Below are 22,653 nucleotides of genomic sequence, written 5' to 3' on the forward strand. Positions count from 1 at the left end.
ATTGACATTAAAGTCTTTCATTATGGCAGCACTGCTTATACAGAATTTGACAGTTGGGTTTGCGCTGTCATTCAATACGTCTTTACGAGCCGGTTGCATTTCTATTACACCATACCCAATCAACTACATTTTCTAATTACATTAATTCATAAAATCGAAATTTCAATCAGACAATCATCGATTCTCTGATATCTTCCCGCCATCATGAGCACTTGGAGTGTTACAGTTCTAACCCCAAACGGACGTCGTCATGTACAGCGTTGTGGCGCCAATACTACTCTGCTACAAGTAAATACAAAAAACAAAAAATAATGTTATTATCTGAATTATGCAATATGCTTAATCAATTGTGCAGATTTTAGAACAAACATGCCAAAAACACGGATTCAAAGCAGAGGAGTACGACCTAACTCATCACAATCGCGTAGTCGACTCCACTGGCGTGTTGAGGTTTTCAGGTTTGCCAAATAATGCATCACTTGAAATGGCCCCGGCGAAGCGTACCAGAGTAGACTCGGAAGTAATACTAGGACTACAATTAGAAAACGGTTGGAATTCACCACACGATAATGTATCGCTAATAATCCGTCTTTTACAATAAATTTCATTTTTATTTCAGGCAACCGTTTAATGGGTAATTTCAATCCTTCGGCTACAGTTTTTGAAGTCCTAACATCACTCGTGCCAGATCAATGCGATTTAGATTCCAATCCAGTCGTTATTTATATGCGTAGAGAAGTGTATGGTAAAGATGAATTGAATGAAACCACATTAAAAAGCCTAGGTTTGACCGGTGGCAGGGCTATCATCCGATTAGTTCACAGAACACCGGAACAGTTAAAAACGTACGGTATTCAATATATAAAATGTGATATAAATTTAAAGAAAATTCTAATTGTTATTGTATGCTATTCAGGCAAGCGAATGTATCAGCTCCGTTGCCGCAGAAGGTTAGAGAAGACGACGATTATACACCGATTCCATCCAGTTCGAGTAGTACTGTGGAAACAGTCAGTTCCCCTGGAGTGGTTGCGAGTGAATCTGCTGGTTTAGATCCACCGAAGAATACGGCAAACGTATCTGAAACTATCATTGATAAAATAGAAACACCTAATGAAAATATGTGCGTAGAGGAAAAGATTGCTGAATCTGAAAAGTTAGTTGTTAAAACAGACGACGATGTGGAAATGTGTGTCAGTGAAGAGGTGGAATTCAACGAGAATGTTATCATAGTAAGGAGTGATGATTTTATATTACACATTTTGATAATTTGATGTGTGGTAATAATAAGAGTCGTTTTACAGGTCGGAGAGAGAAATGCGCTAGTTTTTTCACAGGAAATGTCGAATCATTTGCCGTTCAACGATCTGCCTGACGATTTCTATGATCTGTCCGTTACTGAGTTGAAGAAGTTGTATTTGGAATTGGGCAAGAGGCGACAGGAGTTAGAGAACGTTCCGTTGAGAACAGCAGCTCTTAGAAATGTAGAAATAACAGAAAAGGTTATTAACTTCAAATTTTGATTATTTTTAGTAAAGAATAAAGGTTTGTTTGTACTACATAGCACAGCACTAGAGAAATGGAATAATAATATAAGTTGCTTTAGGCGTCATAATGTTGTAAGATTCCGGTATGGCCATCGCCATACTTAGCTAGTTTCCACTGCAGTCGTGTTTGGTGTGCATTGTGTAACTTTTAACGATGCACTTCCCCATCTTGCACTTAACAAATGTTTATACGTCGAACACCAAACACGACTGTGGCAGAAACTAATTAAGTATGGCGACAGCCATACCGCAATCTTACAAAACTGTGACGCTTAAAGCCACTTCTATTATTATTACATTTCTCTGCACAGCACAAACTGGTAAATGCACGTAAACAGCAGTACGAAAAATATGGTTCAGTGATCATTGGTCACAAAGCGCTCCCCCAAAAGTCACTAAAATCTCTATAATGGAACATCTCGCAGCCGAAAAGTCCATCATACTAATGATAACTATGTATCATACTAACGAAAACTCGAGTGCCAAATATTCCGCATTCGCGGTTTTCATAGCAAAAATTGTCTTTGTAACCATCGCAATGTGACTAATAATCCAATTACCGAAAAATATTTAGTGCATTTTATATGGACACATTCATATGTTCCGTAATATATACGTGGCGTAGATGTAACAGCAGCAAGTGACAAGATTTATCCATATTATACAACTAGTGTTGTACCCGATGACATATCATCGCATGGGTGTTGGCATATTATGTTATTAAATAAAAAAAAATTAAATAAATGTATCGTCGGTCATGTGTTCGATCCCCACACGGTCGAATTTTTTTCAAATACCTTTTAAATATATTTAATTGTTTAATATAAAAAAAAAGGTAAAAACCACCTACCTACCTACATGTAAACAATATAAAACACCAATAGAAAAATTAATTAATTAAATAAATTTTCAATAGATGGCGGTAAATTATCTGCCAAGCGGAAACATTAGTAGCGATCAGTATATATAGAAGTTTTTTTATTTTATTATTGTATTCATATATAAGTTTTGGCAGTGGTTTATCGGTTTTTCGAATCGAAACGACTATTATAGTACAGCGAGCGTTATCTCAGACAGACAGACAAACGGAATAGCGATATTTTATATATTGTGTGATGATACATGTCACCGAAACGTATCAAGCAGAACCGGTCACTATGGAAATATTCACGTATGAAGTGACGTCATAGTGGCGAGTGCACACTAACGACAGTGCGCATGCGCATATGAATATTTTCGGAAACGTCAAATGGTGACAATATTGACTTGACGATACGATGCAAGCAATATTGCGCCGTACTATATTGCACTTGATTTTGCCTTGCACAAGTCTGAACGTGCACTGCTATATAGTATGAATAGAAATTGTCTTTACCGAGCTGGATAATATAAATAGACTTCAAGTCGTTACATATATATGAATAAAGAACTATACATATTTTATATATTTGCAGGTGACGAATCAAATTCGGAAAAATCAAAATGTAGTTCTTCGCATTTTGTTTCCTGACAGAACCGTACTTCAAGGTAACTTCATACCAGTGGACAAAATCGAAACAGTGAAGGAGTTTGTAAAATCATATTTGCAAAATCTCAATCAACCGTTCGACCTTTGTAAGTATATTTGTGAGTTTACATTCGAAAACACTCCACAACCCTATTAATTGTGTCTTTTAAATGCAGATGTCACACCGCCGAAGCAAGTGCTATCGCCTGATATGACACTTTTTGACGCACGCTGCATACCGTCTGCACTGTTATACTTTGGACCACTGGATGTTGACTTATCGACGATCTCGACCCATCAATACCTTCAGGACTCCATTCTATCGAAGCTTTCGTCGCCCGAAGCCGCTTTATTATCTGCATCGAAGATTAGGTAAACTGTTACAGTCCAAGTGTTCACTCCGGTTCATGAGCATACTACATAGTTTGTTTATAAACACGCTATTGGTTTTAGTTCGTAAAATTGTTTAATTCATGTACACAAGAATTGTACATTCTGAAAAAAAATTATAATTCCTTGACAGTATTAATGACCATTTAGGGAAAAATTATAAAATTTTTGGACGTGCAACATATTTTTTTTGTATAAGAGCGGGGGATAATCTTTTTACAGAGCGTCCCGTTTTGAGACCTGGGAAATATAGTCACCCTACTAATAGTTCATGAACAAACTAGTTAGTCAATTTGTTTTTTTGTGTATACTATAACTGGCCAGATTGATTCGTGGGTGCCATTTTAGTATGCGGTCTACCTTCACATATCTACTTTAGTATGCGATCTACCTTCACATATCTACTTTAGTATGCGATCTACCTTCACGTTTTTACTTTAATATGCGATCTCACTGTCCCAGTTCTTAAATCTTAAATTAATAGGGCCAACCCTAACTTAACCTAACCTAATCTGACCCTTAAATAGGTTTGGCTGCTAAGATATGGTTTTTTTTTTGTGAAAATATTGATGAAATAAAACTTAAAAAAACATATCTTAGCAGCCAACACCTATTTATTTAAGGGTCAGGTTAGGTTAGGTTAAGTTAGGGCTGGTCCTATTAATTTAAGATTAGGTTGTTAGGGTCGGTATTTTCTTCGCTGCTGACGATATTTTGATAGAAATGCTTCGACAACTTTATCGGGCGGCAGGAAAAAAGTATAATAAACAGGTCGTTGCTACGATACAAATAAAAAAAATAGTCGACTGCAATTCAAAGGTAGATCGCATGCTAAGGTAGACCGCATACTAAAGTAGCACCGATTCGTGTATGAACAAACTATTATGTTCGTGAAATGCACACTCAAACTTTAGCACATATGTATTTAAACATATTCAACTTAATGGATAACAAAAGTATTGTCTGTAACTTTAGTCAGCCAATCTGAATTTTAGACTACAAACTATGCTTCAATTGCTTATGATTGAATTTTTCAGGGGTATAAATAAAACAAGGACAACGCCATTGAAGACGGAAGAAACAATCAGCTCATCGTCAAACATCCAAAGTATTCCTCAAGCTGAAACTTCATCCACTTCCGGTACACCTCGCACAGCGTCAACCTCAGATGTAAAATTGCCGAAATGGTTCAAAACAAATAAGTAACATTGATCATCATTTCATTCACAAAACAAGCGTATTTATCAATAATATAATTTTTATACATATTGTACAAATTCAATTTATTATCAGTAAATAATTACAATAAATTTCACTCGGTGCATTTTTATTCCAACTAACGTGCTCTTCACATGAACAATGGTGCTTTTAAAACTATGCAACAAATGCATGATTTTATAAGTGCATTTTTAAGGCTACTATCTATGGTTTTCATTTCACATATAAAGCGTGCGTGTGTTTTAGTCAGTTTTGGTGGTGTTGTCGCTTCGGTTGACTTTGGAGCTGGGCGACTCTTGGATTAATATTATGGTATAGCCGATTATGGCGCTGGCGAGCGAATGCAAGTACGAGAAATCGTACGGGAAGAAATTGCAAGCGGTGATCCGCATATGGCGGCAGTTGATCACTATTGAAAACCTGTTCAAAAGCTTTTGCTCTCTTTCCTCTGAAAATTCAACAGGTTCATTGATTAAAATTGGATAATGTGCATATGTAAGCGGGAGAACGATGGAAGTAAGTATAAAATGGAGAATACGCTACCTAATTTCACTTGTGTGCTGATTTTTTCGATAGTAGCTGAAGTTTTGGCGCGTTCTCCTTGTAAAGTTTCGCAATAGTATATGCTGACGATGGTGAAGAATATGCAGCGGCATGTCCAGATACATATCGTAGTCACAGCCAAATTTTGTTGCTGGAAATTTTATTCATAATATTATTTTAAGAAATTGGTCAAAGGAAAACAACTAGGAATATATTTTTAATTTAAATGCTAATTTTGTTTTTTCTAATTAATTATTCTTTTGTTTTGCTTAAATTGACATGTATGATTGTCGTATTTTGACTATATGTAAAGAAATGTTTTTCATTATATTATAATGGGAATAAAGTCTTCAAAATTGTCGTATAATTTCATTTTTCAGATTTCTAGAATTTCATTTTTAGAACGTAGACTAAAATCTATTAAGAGTCTCATATTTTTTATTCAATAGCCGCAAATATATCTTTCTGCAAAATGTTCCGTTTATGTGCTATGATTATTGGTCGAAAAAATATAATTAAAAATTCGGATGTGAACAACCCATGACTTTATATATGTATTTGAGAAATATAAGAAGGTCACGAAACGAAATTCGATAATCAAACGCACATATCGGCTATGAGAGCATTTTCGATACAAATTAAGCGCAAATGTAGGGAAACTTACACAAGACGAAAGTTCTACTTTCGGTTTTTGTTCAAATTTTTTTTATTACTTAAAATCACTATAAATATTGTAGCGTATACTAAAAAGAGCCGCCGGTTAAGTGCAATCGGATTAGGCCGAGGCGTATCCCTGACACTGTGCGACCGTTGTAATTGATTTCGAGGATTATCTGCAGACTAGTGCAAGTAGGCTAAACAATGGCCGCTATTGGTCCCTTCTCAGAAGTGACCGATACCGTGGGACTGAGTGTCGTGGGAATACATATCCGGGTACATTTCTAAACAATAGGGAAGTAACCAGACGTCTAAGATGCCCTGAGCGACCGATCCGTTATAAGGAGGTACTTAGGCGATATCAAGACATTCTGGACGGAGCACTGCCAGTGCGTGTATCTCCTTAATCATCAATAAATGCTGTGACACGACTTTGGCCTTTTTCTTGGATTCTCCACCCACCCCTACGCAACAATATTATACACATTAAATATCAAGAAAATAAAAGTAATTTAAAAGGTCAAAATAAAATAATGAAATATTGTATTAAAAAAAAAATACTACTTCCGGTTTACTAATTCCGACCAAAACCTTATCAACTCTAAGTTCAACTCAACATAAAGAATACAAATATAATTTTCGGCTTGATACGTTCAGGGGTGTGGAAAAAATCGTATGGTCACAACATTTTTGACTTTTCTAAGAGGAAAAAATCCCACTTCAAGTTTATTAAATTTAGTGATTTTTTTTTTATTTTCATAACATCAATACAAGGATTATACTTGAATTTTCTTGTGAAAACCACACATGTTTAAGGGGTCGAAAAAAATAGTGGAAGAAAAATCGAACAAGAGTAAACTGCCACTTCCGGTTGACGGGTGCTCACCAAATTTTATACATAACTTGGTATTAAGCTTAAACTTCTAGATATGAAATTTCAGTTCAATAAACCAAAAGGTTTCTGAGAAAAACATAAAAAACCTCGATTCTTTAGAGTTAAAGTACTACTTCCAGTTCAGGTAAAAATATTACGGTATAAAATTTATAATTTCTATTACATGTAAAAAAAATTCAGTCTGATTCGGTTAGCGGTTTGGGAGATTATTGAATTCAAAAACTTAAAAAAAGAGAACACCTATAAGAGGAGGTTCCATTTCCGGTCAACTTAAAAATTAAAAAAAAATTAACATCGCATCGATAAGAATTTCAGTTTCAGTTCGATAGGATTAACGGTGTTCCAAAAATCCCCAATATTCATACAAATTTTTTCTAGATCATGAAAACGTGATCAGTGATCGATTCCGAGTTCGAATCAGTCAAAATCTCATGTTCGAATTTTCGCATGATCACAAAACTTCATCTATTGTTAGTACGTACATTAAAAAGCATGTTTACTTACGTAATCAGTAGACTTTTGCCAAGTGATGAAATTGTTAATAGTTATTATGATGATCGAAAAGGTCGAAGCCGCATACATGAGTATCTAAAATAGCATAAAATTCATCAATACCTAATCAAACCATACAAAGTCAATCTACATATAGATTAAATCCCGGCACACTTACCGGAAGTCCATAGAACGAATTCAAAATGTAAGTGTTGTCAGCAATCTTTTCATAGATGTGAGTCAAAATCGTAATCGTATCATTATCACTGGAAACAGGCAACTTCGCCTTCTCACTCTGACCGAACAACGACATTGAACTCCTGTAAATGGAGCTAATCCTCGACATGGAAATGAGAACGGATTCGTTCAACATCTGCTCATAGAAACTCTTCAACTTTTCATTGACCATCTTCAACCGAATCTTCAGCGTGCTGACATACACAATAAACTCAATACACAACAAGTCCAGAATCAAAGTAGTCGTGTACCACAAGGTAGTAGACGAGCGGAATTTCGAGACGGTATCGTTGACGTATCCGGCGATGGTCAGCAGCATGAAGAAGATCTGAATCAAGGCATGCTTTACGCGCAGTCTGCGATACATTGCCTTCTTAAGCACGCATAGAGATCCGTCGATAACGTTCAAGTTTTCGAAATACTTCACTATCATCTCGGGCCCGATCGACGCCGACACGACGATCGTTATGACTCCGGTCAACAGCGGAGGCACGAAGCTGAGCAAGTCTAATAAAGCGCTCTCGTTACCATGCCTGTTGACGTTCTTTTGGTATCGCTCGATCACCACATAGACGACCCACGCCGACAGCAGAAAGCTTAGCACGAAAGAGTATATTTTGACTACGGCGTTCGTCTGCTTATACTTCTTGCCGTTGCTCGTCAGCTTCAGCAGCCCGAACGCCAGGTAGAATGGCGCAAAAGGTTTCAGCGCGTAATGCAAGTCGTATTTTACGTTGCCTTTCGACTTTTCGGCAGTTTTCTTGGTGCTCATGATCAGGTTCGGTTCGATGGGTACGACAACGTTGGGCATTTGGCGTATTTCTATTGCCGTTCAGCTCTCGACTATTTTCCATTTGTAACTAATTAAAATGTCATACTTATTTGTATTCGTTTCATTTGACGCGTAACGATTAATTTAATTTGCTTTCCAGATATTGAGCGATTAAATATACATACAATACTATATTAATTAATTAAATACTATGTAGACAAATGTCGATTTATCCATTCGCTATATTTATGACTCTTTCCCATTGGGAACCATTTATTTGCGCCTTTTTAATGCATTTCACCAAAGTTTTCTCTTTTCATTATTCCAATCATTTCATATCTTTGCTTTTGTCGACATCTTGAATACCTTCGTCAACTTTTCCATCCATTCGTCTATCTAGTATTTTCATTCGCTTTATTATATCCATCTTGATTAAGCATCTCGTCCAAGTTTACCTTATTCAAATCCCTTCTCGTTACTACAACTATAAGTTCTATGATTTTCTAATAAACTTTCTTTTACATCCTTCTGAATATCTTCCGAGTATTTCCTTTGTCCAACTAACATTCATTCGCCTCCATTACTTTTGGGTTATCTTTGGACAAGCGTCTCACTCGAGTACACATTTCTGTCTGCAACAATCACATTCACTAATCCTTCTTACCTCTTTTGAATAACATTCAAGCACTTTTCCTATAAAAAATCTAGTAATCCATTCATTTTAACAGTCGCAATATATCCTTACGTTCAACATTCAATCATAGTTCAAGTGTCAGGCAAGGAAATAAACCTCATTCTTCAAGAGAATATAAGAAAATATTTAGAAGATACAATTTATTTGGAAGCACACTTGCTTTAAAGAGGTAGCAGACGATTTTTAACTCGGTCAAAAAATCAACACAAGCATTATATAATGGAGCTGAGTGACCCACGATCAGCAGTCATTCGATTGCTCGAGAAAATTTGCATAAAGCTACATATATAGATAGACCGGCGTTGATTAAAATTGGTCCCGTGGGATTTTAAGCCTTCACTTGGTACATGTAAGATAAAAAATATAAAAAAAATTGAGCTTCACGTTGTAAAAGTTTGGTATATTTAAGTATAATATGAAATGTCGGATGAAGTGATGTTTATGGTATACATTTGTAAGTAGATATTTACTATTGTAATCAGACTCATGGATACAGTGATACGAAAAGCGAAGGGATGAAAAGGACAGCACCGTTTAAAAGCAAGATTGTCATCGTTAAAGTTGTGTATCCAATCACCTCGCAATCCACAGTTTATAAATATATATGTATATTAACAAGTCTTAACAACAATGACAATAGAAAAAGATTTATATAAAAAAATGCAATAGCCGTTTATTGGTGCTTAATCTTTAAGATTGTTACAAAAGCGGTTAATCGACCTCATCGTCGATCGAATTGAAATGCTCAAACTTGGTGAATCCCAAAGGCTCTAGGATATTTCCAGCCGGACCTGATCCACCGGCTTCCTCTTGATAACTCTGCATCATATTCTTCAAAACATTCGTATTTACATCCACCGACGTATTTCCGTCTTTGTTAGTTGTCGCGAAAGACTTTGCCAAAGTCGTCTCCGATAGTTGGCTGTCCATCTCTTTCATGTAATTCTTCATTGTCGATTCACTCTTCTTGGGTTGGCTCGGATTTAAATCATAAACGTCAGCCGCCAGGTCGTCATCACTGCCATAGTTGCTGAAATCCGACTCGGATTCTAAGTTCCAATTATCATCCGGTATGACTAAATCTAATATGTTTTGAACGGCATTTGAAAACTGATCAGGATCAAAATCCACTTTGTACTTTCTGGTCAAACTCGGCGATCTTGAACTTGCGGAATTCGATGATTCTTTTGAATTTCTTTTAACTTTTATACCTCTCTTTGGCCGTGTCGGTAAATTTTCTTCAGATTCTTGTAAATCTACTCCTTCTATGCCGGAAGTTTGCTCTAAAAATTCGTTCAGCTTTCCCGAGAAATTGATAGGATTCGTTTCGCTAGTCAACGAAACGAAATTCTTCTGTCCATACCTATTCTGTAATAAATTCTCCAAATCTTTCGGGTCTATAAGCAACCATTTATCATCGTCATCGTCTGGTAGCAACGGTTCTTCTTTTCGGAATACTCTTTCATCCAAATTTAAATCGCTTAACATATCTAATATTCTTTTACCGACAATAGGAGTCATTTTCACATAATCTAAATGATTGATAAAATAGTCTTTAGCATTCTCAAGCAAAACGTTATATTGCTGCGAGTGTTCTAACAACCCTTGAAAGTAATTCCTAGTCTTCAACCCGTTCAGATAAGTATCCCACGCTTTATTGGATTCCAGCGGTTGATTCGGCTTAGCTTGAGAGACTAATATTTCAAAACCACAAGCCAACTTGACCCCCAAACTGTGTGATTTGTACTGTGGAGAGTTTGGCGGAGGCAAGTTCCAGCCGGTGCGACGATCGGCAGTGAAACTATTATGCGTCAACATTGCGTACAAACATTTCGTAAATTTCACAGAAGTGTTCACTCTATTTTCCGGTGGGAAGTATTTCATAGCCCTGCAAACCTTCATATCGATGGGATCTCTGTTGCAAAACGCGTGAACGGCGGCTGAAATTAAATTCGGATCTTCTTTCAACAACGCTGCGACTCCCACTGGAGTGTAGACGGTCGTCTGATGCATCATATCTCTAATTTTATCCGGGTATTCAACTATTCGCTCTTTGACGTGATTGAATATTTCATTCTTCGCTACATAACTGTCTGAATTTAAGGCGATTTTTGAGATTGCATCATTTATTGAGATCTCTTCGTCAGGATTAGAACTATTTGGAGGTATAATATGAAGCTTTCCTTTACTGATAAACACCTGTAATTTTTTTACTTAAATTAAATTAAAAACAAAAAAAAATCAATTCTAAATTTAAAAAAATTAAATAATATACCCTGTTAATACAACTGCTAGGATTGGCCCACGACGGTAGCGAATCAGCTGCTTCAATTAACAAAAATTCACCATCATTGTCCACAATCTGTGCAATCAAATTTGGCATCCTTTTGGTTAATTCTAAAATTAAGTACACGATAAACCACTCATCTTCGATATTATCACCATAGCAAGACATCCCATACATATGTGATGGGTATTCTGAAAAAAAAAAAACAGAAGAAATTGATTTGTGATCACTGTTTTTAGAATTAATTTAGTCTACGGATGAAGTATGCGGACGAATAAAGATATATGTACATGTAGGGTTGGAATTGAACGAAAGGCTGATGTATGGGCTATGGCTAAGAAGGGGTATGTTACGACTGATTGTGAGAAGGGGATGGAAAGGGGTAGAGATGTAACGGTTAGTCGCAGTTGGACCTGCGCTCCGCGCGGTTGGTCGCTAAACCTCCGCACGTATCGTCTTAATAAACAACATGACTGAAAACGCACGTGTTTGATCTTCACCTAAACCGCAACATCCCAACCGTGGTCCTGAACAGCGTCATCTGTCAGGAATCTCTACCACATACATATTTACGTTTTTTTTTGTTGATTAATGAATACACGTATCATCCTCTAACGATCTGCATTCACAGTTTGTCTCAAATGTAAGTGGAAGGGGTTCAAAATGATTTGTGATTGGATATGGATTTCTCAGTGGAATAAAGATATATATGTTGTGTTATTGTTTTATCATTCATCACAGAGTGCATTAATACTTTTGTTATTTAGCTCTCCTATACAACGTTAAAGTAGAACATATATCTTTATTCGACTGCACGCTTCATATGTATATCAGTAAGAATATATAAGTTTCTTTTGGAAATATTTCAAGTGCAAAAAGGCGTCCGACAGGGATGCATGCATACATATACGGGAATATATAATGAAAAAGGTACTGGATGGATGGAAACGTGGCTGACCAGCAGCATAGCTTAATGGTTATCGTGTAATACTTTCAAATGAGTGGTCACGGGTTTTTTCCTTGGCCCGGTGCTGCTGGCCAGACCTTGGATACGACTCCAGCTCGATCTTTTCCCATCAGAGTTTGCCAATTTATCTTATTTCATTGAAACGGTTCCAACAAATTGGCAACCTGTCGTATCTCTCGCAAAAATTCGAGTTGATAGCATCTCAAATTTGCTGATATATAAAACGCTGTACAATGTTTGTTAGATTTGTCAATAGATGTCTGAATAATGCTTTGTAAAAATTGTTTATCGATGTTTGTAATTGGCCAGGAAGGCGCATTGGTGTTAACCTGTTAGGCATACGTATAAAAAAAACAAAAAAATAACAATAGGCAGCAGGAAGATTTCCAATATAAGATTCGCAATGGCCAGCAATGAGCTACGTAGACTAGAAATAGTAAGTAAGCACCTGGATTTAGAGATAAACAAAAATCTTCTTCGTTGACAGATTCGAGTCTCTCATTAAGTCCAATAGACTATGAGGAAGTCGACGATTTTATTTACCTAGGTGCTACGATCTCAAGAGAAGAAGGATGCCAATCAGAAATCCGCAGAAGAATTATAGTGATGAAAGTGGCGATGATCAGTCTGACAAAGATATGGAAAAACCGTTATATAATGAAGAAAACAAAAATCCATTTGGTGCGATCTCTGGTGGTTCTCATTGCATTGTATGGAGTCGAGACAACAACGCTAAAAAAGAGAGAAAGGAATATGTTAGATGCCTTTGAAATGTGTTTCGCATTCCATGTAACAAAAGACGCCCGAGTCTCCATCCTCAAAGAGCTAGCAGTTTCAGAGAGACTCACCACAACATGTAGAAAAAGGATTTTGTCCTACTTTGACCGTATTGCCAGGAAGAATATGGAGAATCTTGAGAAGTTGATGTCACCAGAACACTAGAGGGAAGGCGAGCGAGATGACGGTTTCCCACAAAATGGTCGGATCAAATCAAAGAACTGACGGAACCGTCTCTAAGCACAGAACCGGAAGGAGTGGAGGTGGATCATCCACCAGATCCTAGATGATAGGAAGTGATCACAAAGCTCAGAATTGAGCAAGACGAGAAAGACGATATACATATATCAGTGATATATTGTATATAATATTTTTAATTGAAGTGCAACTTTTCTGTAAAATAAATCTCACTTCTGCAAATCTTATTGTATTATAAACCTATAGCATAAATTCATAACTAAACAAAAACTATAATTTTTATATACATATATTTTACTTGAATATTCATTATTTTTTTATATTAAATTTACAAATATATAATCATAAAATAATTGCACGTTCAATAATACAGGATTATAGACCAAATTTTGGGTATTGATTAGTAAAAAGAAATCTCTTTCCGATACTTAAATACATTAAAAAGTTGATTAAATTAATCGGATCTACATAGTTCTGCAACTGCATAAATTTAATTAGAAAATAACAAAAGCGATACAGTATCGTTAAACGTTGAGTTTGCTTTTACATCGACACATTATCCACTAGGCAAAACTTTATCAAATTGATTGATTACATTAAATGTAAAAATTTTAATTGAGTTTTCCATTTCATTTCATTCTACAATAAAGAAAATTAATTTAAAAAAAAACTATGATTGTTTTAAAAACTTATCAAAACTAAGTTTGGAATATTTTCTTTGGATCACCACTGTTGTATACGATTCGCATTTTAAAAAACATATTATATATGGATTTACATAGGGCAACGTTCAAAGATCGTGAAAATATTAGTACCGGTCTCGGTATCACTCAACGATACGTTGTTGTTGTGCAGCCTTTTGTGCAAAGCGAAGGAATCTTTGTGCCAAATGTAGTCGGTCGAGAGTTGAGCGATGATCTGAGAGGCTTGAGAGTGCATTTGCTCCAGACGATGCACGTCCGCAGCCTCCTCTGCAGACGCGAAAAGATACACTTCCACGGCATCTTCGGGGGCAACTCGCTCTAGGGGCGCAGCGCCCGCGCCTCCGCCCCCGCCGCCAGCCCCAACCCCGCCCACGTTCACTCCTGCGGTCGTTGACATTTCGAACCGTCAACGGACAACCGGCACTACACGAGGCCTAAACACTCTCTTTGTTATGTCGATATGACTATATCGACACTGCTACCAATCTTACACTACACTCTCACTATCATGAGGTGAAAAAAAATACTTAATAACAGTATCACCCGTATCCAGCTCCCATATAGCCACCACAGGTGGCTATGCGGCAGCTGGATACGGGGATAATTGGATTATTAGTCACATTGTGGTGGTCACAAAGACAATTTTTCCATTAAAATCGCGAATACGCAATATTTGGCACTCAAGTTCTTGTTAGTATGATGCACTTTTCGGCTGTCAGATGTTCCGTTATAGAGATTTTAGTGACTTTGTGACGAGTAATTTGTGACCAGTAATCACCGAACCACTATTTATATATACTTATTTTTATTTTTTACATATGTATATACCAGGAAGGCTTTACAGGTAAACCCCAATGCGCCTTCCTGGCCAATTACAAATTACAATTACAATGCAGCATTTTTATATATGTAAGTCACTGAATTACGAGACAGTGAAAAACTCGCAAATCAATGAGACATCTATGAAATTGTACACAAACTTATTTATTGCACATTAATCAATCACAGATGACATATTGTATAGGAAGGATTTTAGCCAATTTTTTCAACAATGAAATCAGAGAAAATTGGCAAACTCTGATAGGAAACGATCAACCTGGAGTCACAAATCTAGGTCTGACCAACAGCATACTCTGAAAAATTCATTTTCACTCGAGGCCCGACCCTGCGATCGAACCCGATGCCTCTCGACGCTAAGCAGAAGCTTAACGACCGAGCTATGCTGCTGGCTAACATACATATATATATATACTACCCGCTCTTCATATGTATGCATGGTCAGTTCCGGCCTTACACCCGATGGCGCCCTCGGGCAATTTTTTCTAAGCATCCTTAGAAAGAACTTTCGCCTTTGGCGCTTTGATCTAAAATTTTGAATGGCTTTTGGCGCTCTAATTTTAAATTTTAAAGCGCCTTTGGCGCATCATTTGGCGCCCTAACTTATTTGGTGCCCTCGGGCGCCGCCCGACCTAGCTGGCAAAACTTTAGCCCGACTCTAAAACCGGCACTGTGCATGGTAAACGAACATCATTATAAAGATTTCGATTTTTCTACTTTCGATGCGGTGACGGCCACCGGCCATAACACATTCGATGATATTTCATCGGGCACAACACTAGTGTAACGTAAAAAGCTGCACAAGAGTGGGTAGCTTTTATGGAAATGATATTTCACGTCGCAAGAAGTCGGAAAGAACTTTCACATCACAAGAAACGGAAAGAAAGAAAGAAAAAAAAAACAAAATTGGGAAGAGGCATCCCATAAAAAGAAAAAGAATACATGCTTAGTTGGATTTGTAAAGTACGCTTTCGTGAAATATAAAATAAATATTGTACAACATTTGGCTTAGTGTATGGCTCAAAATTCAATTTGATTTGAACCACTATTCTACATCATTCCGATAATTCATAATTGAATTTGTATGTTTTGACGTTTCCGTTCCTCGTATTGTAATTACTATTTTGCGCCAAGGATTGGAACTGAAGGATGGAGTGTAGACTCTGCCTCTGTGCTGCAACAGAAGCGTCTTCAGTCTTCATCCACGATGATTCTGATCAATTGGTGCAGCGCATTTGGTCCTGCTGTCAGCTAAACGTCAGTTACATTTACTGTATCGTTAACCTATTCAAATGTCCGGCTATCGTTTTAAAGCTCTGCTTCCAATTCTTTTGCAGGTTGAGAGGGACGACAGATTGCCGGATACGATATGCCTTGGGTGTAAGACTAACTTGGAATTGTTCGACGGTTTTAAAAGCATGTGTGTTCGGAATGATGGAACTCTAAGACAGAGATTGCCCCAGTTTTTGGCTATCAAAAAGGAAGAAATCATACTGCAAGATTTAATGTGGGAGGATGACTTTAATGCTAATTCGTCACCAAATGTCCACAAACCCACTGCACATGTTGATAGTAATGAATGGAAATCAAACGACCCAGAAGACAATGATTCTAGTAAACACACCTTTTTAATAGAAAATGATCCCCTCGGCGAAAATTGGCAGGTGAAATAATTTTTATTTGTTTAAAATACTCCAGCAGGTGTATCTGAAGAGTTTGTCTATGTCACAAGAGCAAATGATAAGAAGAAAAAAAATGAAAGTACACTTAAAAGAGTCGTATGAATTTATTGACTTTTTAAAAATAAATCTCATGTATTCTGTCGCTAATAGACCAAATTATAGACCAGCTTAGTTTCCGGATAAACGAGGTCTACTGTATGTAGTATAATCAGTTTGCAAATCTTCAAAAGTGGCAACTATTCTATTTAATAACACTGAGAAACAAACAAAAAATATCAGAGCGGAGACTACGATCAATCTTTACTAAGTTTGATCCATTGAATTCGAATATGACAATGATTTTTGTTGGTGTCCTCTCGTTTATGAGATGTGAGCGTTTAAATGAATGTACAATTTTTACAGATTTTTGACTTTTGCAGTCTTTATTCAAAATCTAATAGTGCTGTGCCAAAAGTGAATATTGGAATCAATAGTCAGATGTTTTTCTATTGATTGTAAATTTGTTATTGCTTTGAAATACGTATAATTAATGGTGCCACTTTAGTATGCGGTCTGCCTTCACATATCTACTTTAGTATGCGATCTACCTTCACGTTTTTACTTTAATATGCGATCTCACCGTCTCAGTTCTCGCGTGTGACAGTGAGACTGAATAATACCGACTCCAACAACCTAATCTTAAATGAATAGGGCCAACCCTAACAACTTAACCTAACCTAACCTGACCCTTAAATAAATAGGTGTTGGCTGCTAAGATATGTTTTTTTTTTTGTGAAAATATTGATGAAATAAAACTTAAAAAAAAAAACATATCTTAGTAGCCAACGCCTATTTATTTAAGGGTCAGGTTAGGTTAGGTTAAGTTAGGGTTGGCCCTATTCATTTAAGATTAGGTTGTTAGGGTCAGTATTTTCTTCGCTGCTGACGATATTTTGATAGAAATGCTTCGACAACAGACTGTCCGGTTCCTTGATATGATCAAACTGAGCATTTGGACCAGTTTAATTGTCATGTTGATTGTTGAGTTGAGTCTATTTGAATGAGATAAGTGATTGGTAATTTGTTGTTGTTCTTGTTTTTTTTGTAAGACTGGTGTGACGCATTGGGGTAACCTATTACGCCTTTCTAGTATACATATATCTATGTAAAAATAAAATAATAGCTCGAGAAAAAAATGCGTAAAAAATATATAATTTTGACTTTTAAAATTCGCTAGATAATTAATTATACGTATTTCAAAGCAATAAAAAATCACAAGCAATAGAAAAAACACCCGACTATTGATTCCAATACTCACTTTGAGTTAAAAACCTGTAAAAATTGTGCATTTTTTTAACCCTTTGCCCGCGGCAATAAATATAGCGAACAAGCCCTGTACGCGGCACCTTTTTCGCGAATTTGGCAATCGAGTTTTCGAACTTAAATACAGATTTTAATATTTATTCAAGTAACCAGATATGTTAATTAACACATAAAGTATTATTTTAAACAATAAAATATATAATATATCCCGTAGTTTTGGCTTAATTGTCAAATAATCATTCTTCATACAATTGAGACGTATCGTCGCCATTGTTCAACAGACGTGACGTCACATAAACGAGGTTTCAGTATGGTTCCACAAAAAACTAATTTTGACTGGTATATATGTAATTTAAGCAAATTGAATAGATGGCATTCAACTCTCAGTAATATATTCAACCAATTTTGAACCTTAAAACAGTTGAAATACGCGCATATAAGGCTCAAAATCCCGTGCAAAGTTCAGAAATTCTATGGAAGACAGCCGCGCTACAGACTTGTCGCGCAAAGCTTCCATAGAAGACGGCCACAAATTGAATTTCACAAACGAAAGGACACCAACAAAAATCATTGTCATTTTCGAATTCAAGGGATCAAATTTACTAAATATTGACTAGTCTCAGCTCCGATAAGTAAAAATCGTGACTTTTTATTTCTCAGTGTAATTTACATTGTTTTATTCCCAGGTGGATGGAGGTCGTGCTTCATTATACAATGACGCAGACGATTTTAAAATAGATATTAAAATTCCACCGCAAGAACATCCATCAAAGAAAAGTTCAAACGACATGCATTCCGAGTATTCCGGAAGTGCGTCCAAGTCGAAATTAAAACAGCGGGGAAAACTACACGCACAATACAAATGCAATACGTGCGAGGAATCATTTCTATCTCAATCCAAATTGGCCGTTCACCTGAAGTCTCACACGAGCGACAAACCTTACAAATGCGACGTTTGTTCAAAGCACTTTGCTCGCGACTACAACCTGGCAATGCACATGACGACTCACACTAAGGTCAAAAGGCATAAATGCGACATATGTTCAATGTCGTTTACTTTCAAACAACACTTGAAGAAACACATGTACTCGCACAACGGAAACGAGTCGTACGTGTGCGATGAATGCTTAAAAGCTTTCAATTCCAATAAAGATTTGGCACTACACATGAAATCTCACACTCTGACACCTAAATCGTACCGATGCGAGATCTGCTTCAAATATTTCGCCCGGGACTATAACCTGGCCATGCACATGACCACTCATAACGACGTGAAACGGTACAAATGCGAGACATGCTCCATGTCTTTTACATTCAAACAACACTTACGAAAACACACCTACTCTCACACCGGAAACGGAACACACTTCTGCGACGAATGTTTGAAAGCCTTCAACTCCAAAGACGATTTACTAGCACATATGACCTCTCACACATTGACAATCAGATCGTACAAATGTGACGTATGCTCAAAGTATTTCGCTCACGACTACAACCTGGCGATGCACATGACGACTCACAACAACGTCAAAATGTACAAATGTGAGATATGTTCAACTTCGTTCACGTTCAAACAACACTTACGGAGGCACATATATGCTCATTCCGGAAACCACTTGCATACATGCGACGAATGTCTGAAAACGTTCAAATCTAAAGACGACCTGTTGGTGCATATGAAGGCTCACACTTTAGAATACAAACCGTACAAATGCGACATCTGCTTAAAATCGTTCAATCAACGGCGTACCTTCATGGCCCACATGAAATATCACAACGAGATAAAACCGCACAAATGCCAAGTCTGCTCCAAGTTGTTCAAATTGAAGATCTCCTTGCGGGAGCACATGTACGTTCACACCGGGAATAAGCTCTATCATTGCGACATATGTTTGAAATCGTTCGTCAAGAGGTCCACGATAGTGGCGCATTTGCAAACTCACAACGGGATCGAATACAAGTGTGAAGTCTGCTTGAAGACGTTTTGTAAAGAGTATAACTTGAGACTGCACACGAGGATTCACACCGGGTCGAAGCTGCACCAGTGTGAAGTCTGTCAAAGATCGTTCCTGCTGCTGCGGCGCTTGAAAGAACACATGTACACTCACACTTCGGAGAAACCGTTCAATTGTAAAATGTGCTCCAAGTCGTTCAATACCAAGAGCGTGTTTGATGTACATTTGAAATCACACACTGGACAGTTCAAATGCGAAGTGTGCTCCAAATCGTTCGCCTCACAGTCTGTCTTGACGATACACATGAGGAGTCACACCGGAATCGATCCGTACAGATGTCAAATCTGTCGAAAGTCGTTTGTGCTCGAACAGAGCCTAGAAAAGCACATGCAATTCCACAAAGAGAACAAGTTTCATAAATGCGAAATTTGTTCTAAACATTTAGTGTCTAAAGAAAATTTAGAGTTGCATATGAAAACGCATGCTTCGGATTACACGTTCAAGTGCGACATATGTTCGAAATCGTTCTTGAAAAAGCTCGGCTTAGATGAACACATGTACAGTCACACCGGAGAAAAACCATACACTTGCAAAGTCTGCTCGAAATCGTTTGCTCGAAGGTCCGTATTTACGATGCACGTGAAAACTCACTCCGAGACGAAACTGCACAAATGCAAAGTCTGCCTGAAGACGTTCACACGACTGTTCAGCCTGACGGAACACATGCACATACACACCGGGAACAAACTGCACAAATGTGAGCTGTGTATAAAGTCGTTTTCACATAAATCTACCCTTGTGCAGCATATGAAGTCTCACACTAACGAAAATGTGAACCAGTGTGAAATTTGTTTCAAGTCTTACGCTCTAAAATCCGGTTTGATAACGCACATGAGGACTCATCCTGAAGTCGAATCGTACAAGTGCGAGTTTTGTCCGAAGACGTTTGTGCTCAAAGATCGCTTCGACGAGCATATGAAATTTCACAAAGAGGACAAGTTTCATAAATGCGAAATTTGCTCGAGAAAACTCATCTCTAAAGCTAATTTAGAATCGCATATGAAAACGCACACCGCGTCACATTTGAGGTCTCCGTTCGAACCGAGGATATACAAGTGCGAAATCTGCTCCAGGACATTCACACGGCACTATCGCTTAGAAGAGCACATGCACCGGCACACCGGGAACAAGCTGTACAAGTGTGACCTCTGCACCAAATCGTTCTCTCACAAATCGTCCTTTGCCGTGCATATGAAAACGCACACCGGGGTAAAACCGCACAAATGCGAAATCTGCTCCAAGTCGTACTATCTGAAGTCGTATCTCATTGCACACATGAGGACTCACAACGTGGACGAAACGCACAAATGCGAAGTGTGTCGAAAGTCGTTCGTGCACAAGCACCGCTTAGAGGAACACATGCAGTTTCACACGGAGAACAAGTTCCACAAGTGCGAAGTTTGTTCGAAAGAGCTCATCTCTGAATACAACTTGAGGTTGCACATGGAATCGCACTCTGCTGTGAAACACCAGTGCGAAATCTGCCTCAGGTCGTTCAAAAGGAAGTTCCGGCTGGAGGAACACATGCATTATCACAACGGGATCAAACCCTATAACTGCGACAACTGTTTGAAATCCTACGGTAGCAAAAAGTCCCTTGCCATACATATGAAATCCCACGTTAGAATGTGAATATGAAATCCCACGTTGGAATGTGAATATGAAATCCCACATTGGAATTGGAATACGCTTTAAATGATACGCATAAACGTGATTCACAAACAGGGTTGCCAGATTTCCAGAATCACAGATCGGGACATTCACTATTTCAAACGATCAAAACAAAAAATAAGTTTAAGAATTAATGAAGTAATTAAGAAAAAATATTTTTAATTAAATTATAATGTATGTAAATAAGTACATACCTACATAAGTATGTACATACATATACATATATGTAGATAAGAACGTATAAAAAATAGTTTCTTAATGATCCACAGAAATCACAGTTATTAAAATATATTGCATACAATTACAGGATATTGCATTTTAGTTTAAATGCAAAAATTTATACAATCAAAACAGTTTTATTAAAAGATTTTCCTAGTTTTTAGCTTGTTTCAAAATATGTTCGCCAGCTTTGCTTGATAAAAATTTTCTTAAGTCATTACAACTGCATTAATTCAGCTGCTACGGTTTTTATTTCTCTCCTTTCTTCAGGTTGCACTCATTAGACTAAATATTCTTTCGCAAATTGCAATGCAATGTAAAATTGAGACGTGGGCCACAATTTTATAAAAATCATTGCAAGCGGAATGATCTTTAAAAAATATTATCCGTTTCTCATACATTGTTTTTTTCTCGTTTGCTACAGTTGTTTACAGTTTTTGCAAAAATTTTTTAATAAACAGGGTTTTGGTGCAAGCGCTCGACATTCACCAGACAGACTGAACGGCAGATAAACTGGATGGCAGCTTTAAACGCAATTCTCGTCTTCTCTAATGATAGATTGCACATCAGATGACGAGTAAGTAACCTTTCGATGTGCACAGATGCAATTATTAAAATTGAGTTGGATCTTTCTGACGAGTTTAATAAGGCAAGATTCGATGAGTTGCCTTATTAAACTCGCCAGAAAGATCCAACTCAATTTTAATAATTGCATCTGTGCACATCGAAAGGTTACTCGTCATCTGATGTGCAATCTATCATTCGAGAAGACGAGAATTGCGGTTAAATATCCCATCCAGTTTATCTGTCGTTCAGTCTGTCTAGTGATTGTTGAGCGCTTGCACCGCACCGAATAAACAGACATCTTCATACAGACGGTCAACATTGCAAATAATTTTGTTAATTTTTCAATTGAAGAAAAATTCGATTTTTCTGTTTGGTTTAAGGACAAGACTAAAATTTGTTTATTTTGAAATTAATCATTTTTATTTACGCACATTTTTGTACATATACAAATTTTGTTAAGTCGGGATTTTCAGAG

General features: G+C 37.1%; 4 protein-coding genes across 9 annotated transcripts in view; 2 read left to right on the plus strand and 2 right to left on the minus strand.

Moving 5' to 3' along the window:
- LOC143919322 (tether containing UBX domain for GLUT4) lies at positions 1-4,770 on the plus strand. Of its 2 annotated transcripts, XM_077441583.1 has the most exons (9): positions 4-92; positions 171-288; positions 356-548; positions 620-845; positions 917-1,232; positions 1,305-1,502; positions 3,002-3,161; positions 3,231-3,426; positions 4,482-4,770. In XM_077441583.1, the coding sequence occupies exons 2-9, from the start codon at positions 205-207 to the stop codon at positions 4,648-4,650; spliced, it is 1,542 nt and encodes a 513-aa protein (XP_077297709.1). In that variant the 5' UTR covers positions 4-92; positions 171-204; the 3' UTR covers positions 4,651-4,770. The 2 variants fall into 2 exon arrangements, with proteins under 2 accessions (XP_077297708.1, XP_077297709.1); XM_077441582.1 differs by having other exon boundaries at positions 1-288.
- Positions 4,708-9,750, minus strand: Gr22a (Gustatory receptor 22a). The gene is made up of 4 exons (XM_077441584.1): positions 7,428-9,750; positions 7,262-7,345; positions 5,206-5,356; positions 4,708-5,110 (listed from the first exon to the last, which is right to left on the minus strand). Exons 1-4 carry the CDS (start codon positions 8,295-8,297, stop codon positions 4,905-4,907), a joined length of 1,311 nt encoding a protein of 436 aa, XP_077297710.1. The 5' UTR covers positions 8,298-9,750; the 3' UTR covers positions 4,708-4,904.
- The window catches only part of ecd (ecdysoneless cell cycle regulator), a 19,696-nt gene continuing 5,625 nt past the window's right edge, over positions 8,583-22,653 (minus strand). Inside the window, exons 1-3 of one of the 5 annotated variants that reach the window (XM_077441575.1) lie at positions 13,997-14,400; positions 11,228-11,430; positions 8,583-11,151 (exon numbers count right to left, since the gene is read on the minus strand). In XM_077441575.1, the coding sequence (XP_077297701.1) occupies positions 9,664-11,151; positions 11,228-11,430; positions 13,997-14,282 (1,977 nt within the window). In that variant the 5' untranslated portion in view covers positions 14,283-14,400 and the 3' untranslated portion in view covers positions 8,583-9,663. Of the gene's footprint in view, positions 11,152-11,227; positions 11,431-12,749; positions 12,939-13,996; positions 14,401-18,645; positions 18,726-22,653 lie in introns of those variants that run through there. The other 4 variants (XM_077441576.1, XM_077441577.1, XM_077441579.1 and 1 more) reach the window with 4 other exon arrangements.
- On the plus strand, positions 15,775-21,499 carry LOC143919318 (uncharacterized). Its single transcript, XM_077441574.1, has 3 exons — positions 15,775-15,979; positions 16,060-16,386; positions 18,393-21,499. Exons 1-3 carry the CDS (start codon positions 15,872-15,874, stop codon positions 21,351-21,353), a joined length of 3,396 nt encoding a protein of 1,131 aa, XP_077297700.1. The 5' UTR covers positions 15,775-15,871; the 3' UTR covers positions 21,354-21,499.

This window comes from Arctopsyche grandis, chromosome 11 (assembly GCF_051622035.1).
Source record: "Arctopsyche grandis isolate Sample6627 chromosome 11, ASM5162203v2, whole genome shotgun sequence".
NCBI lineage: Eukaryota > Metazoa > Arthropoda > Insecta > Trichoptera > Hydropsychidae > Arctopsyche > Arctopsyche grandis.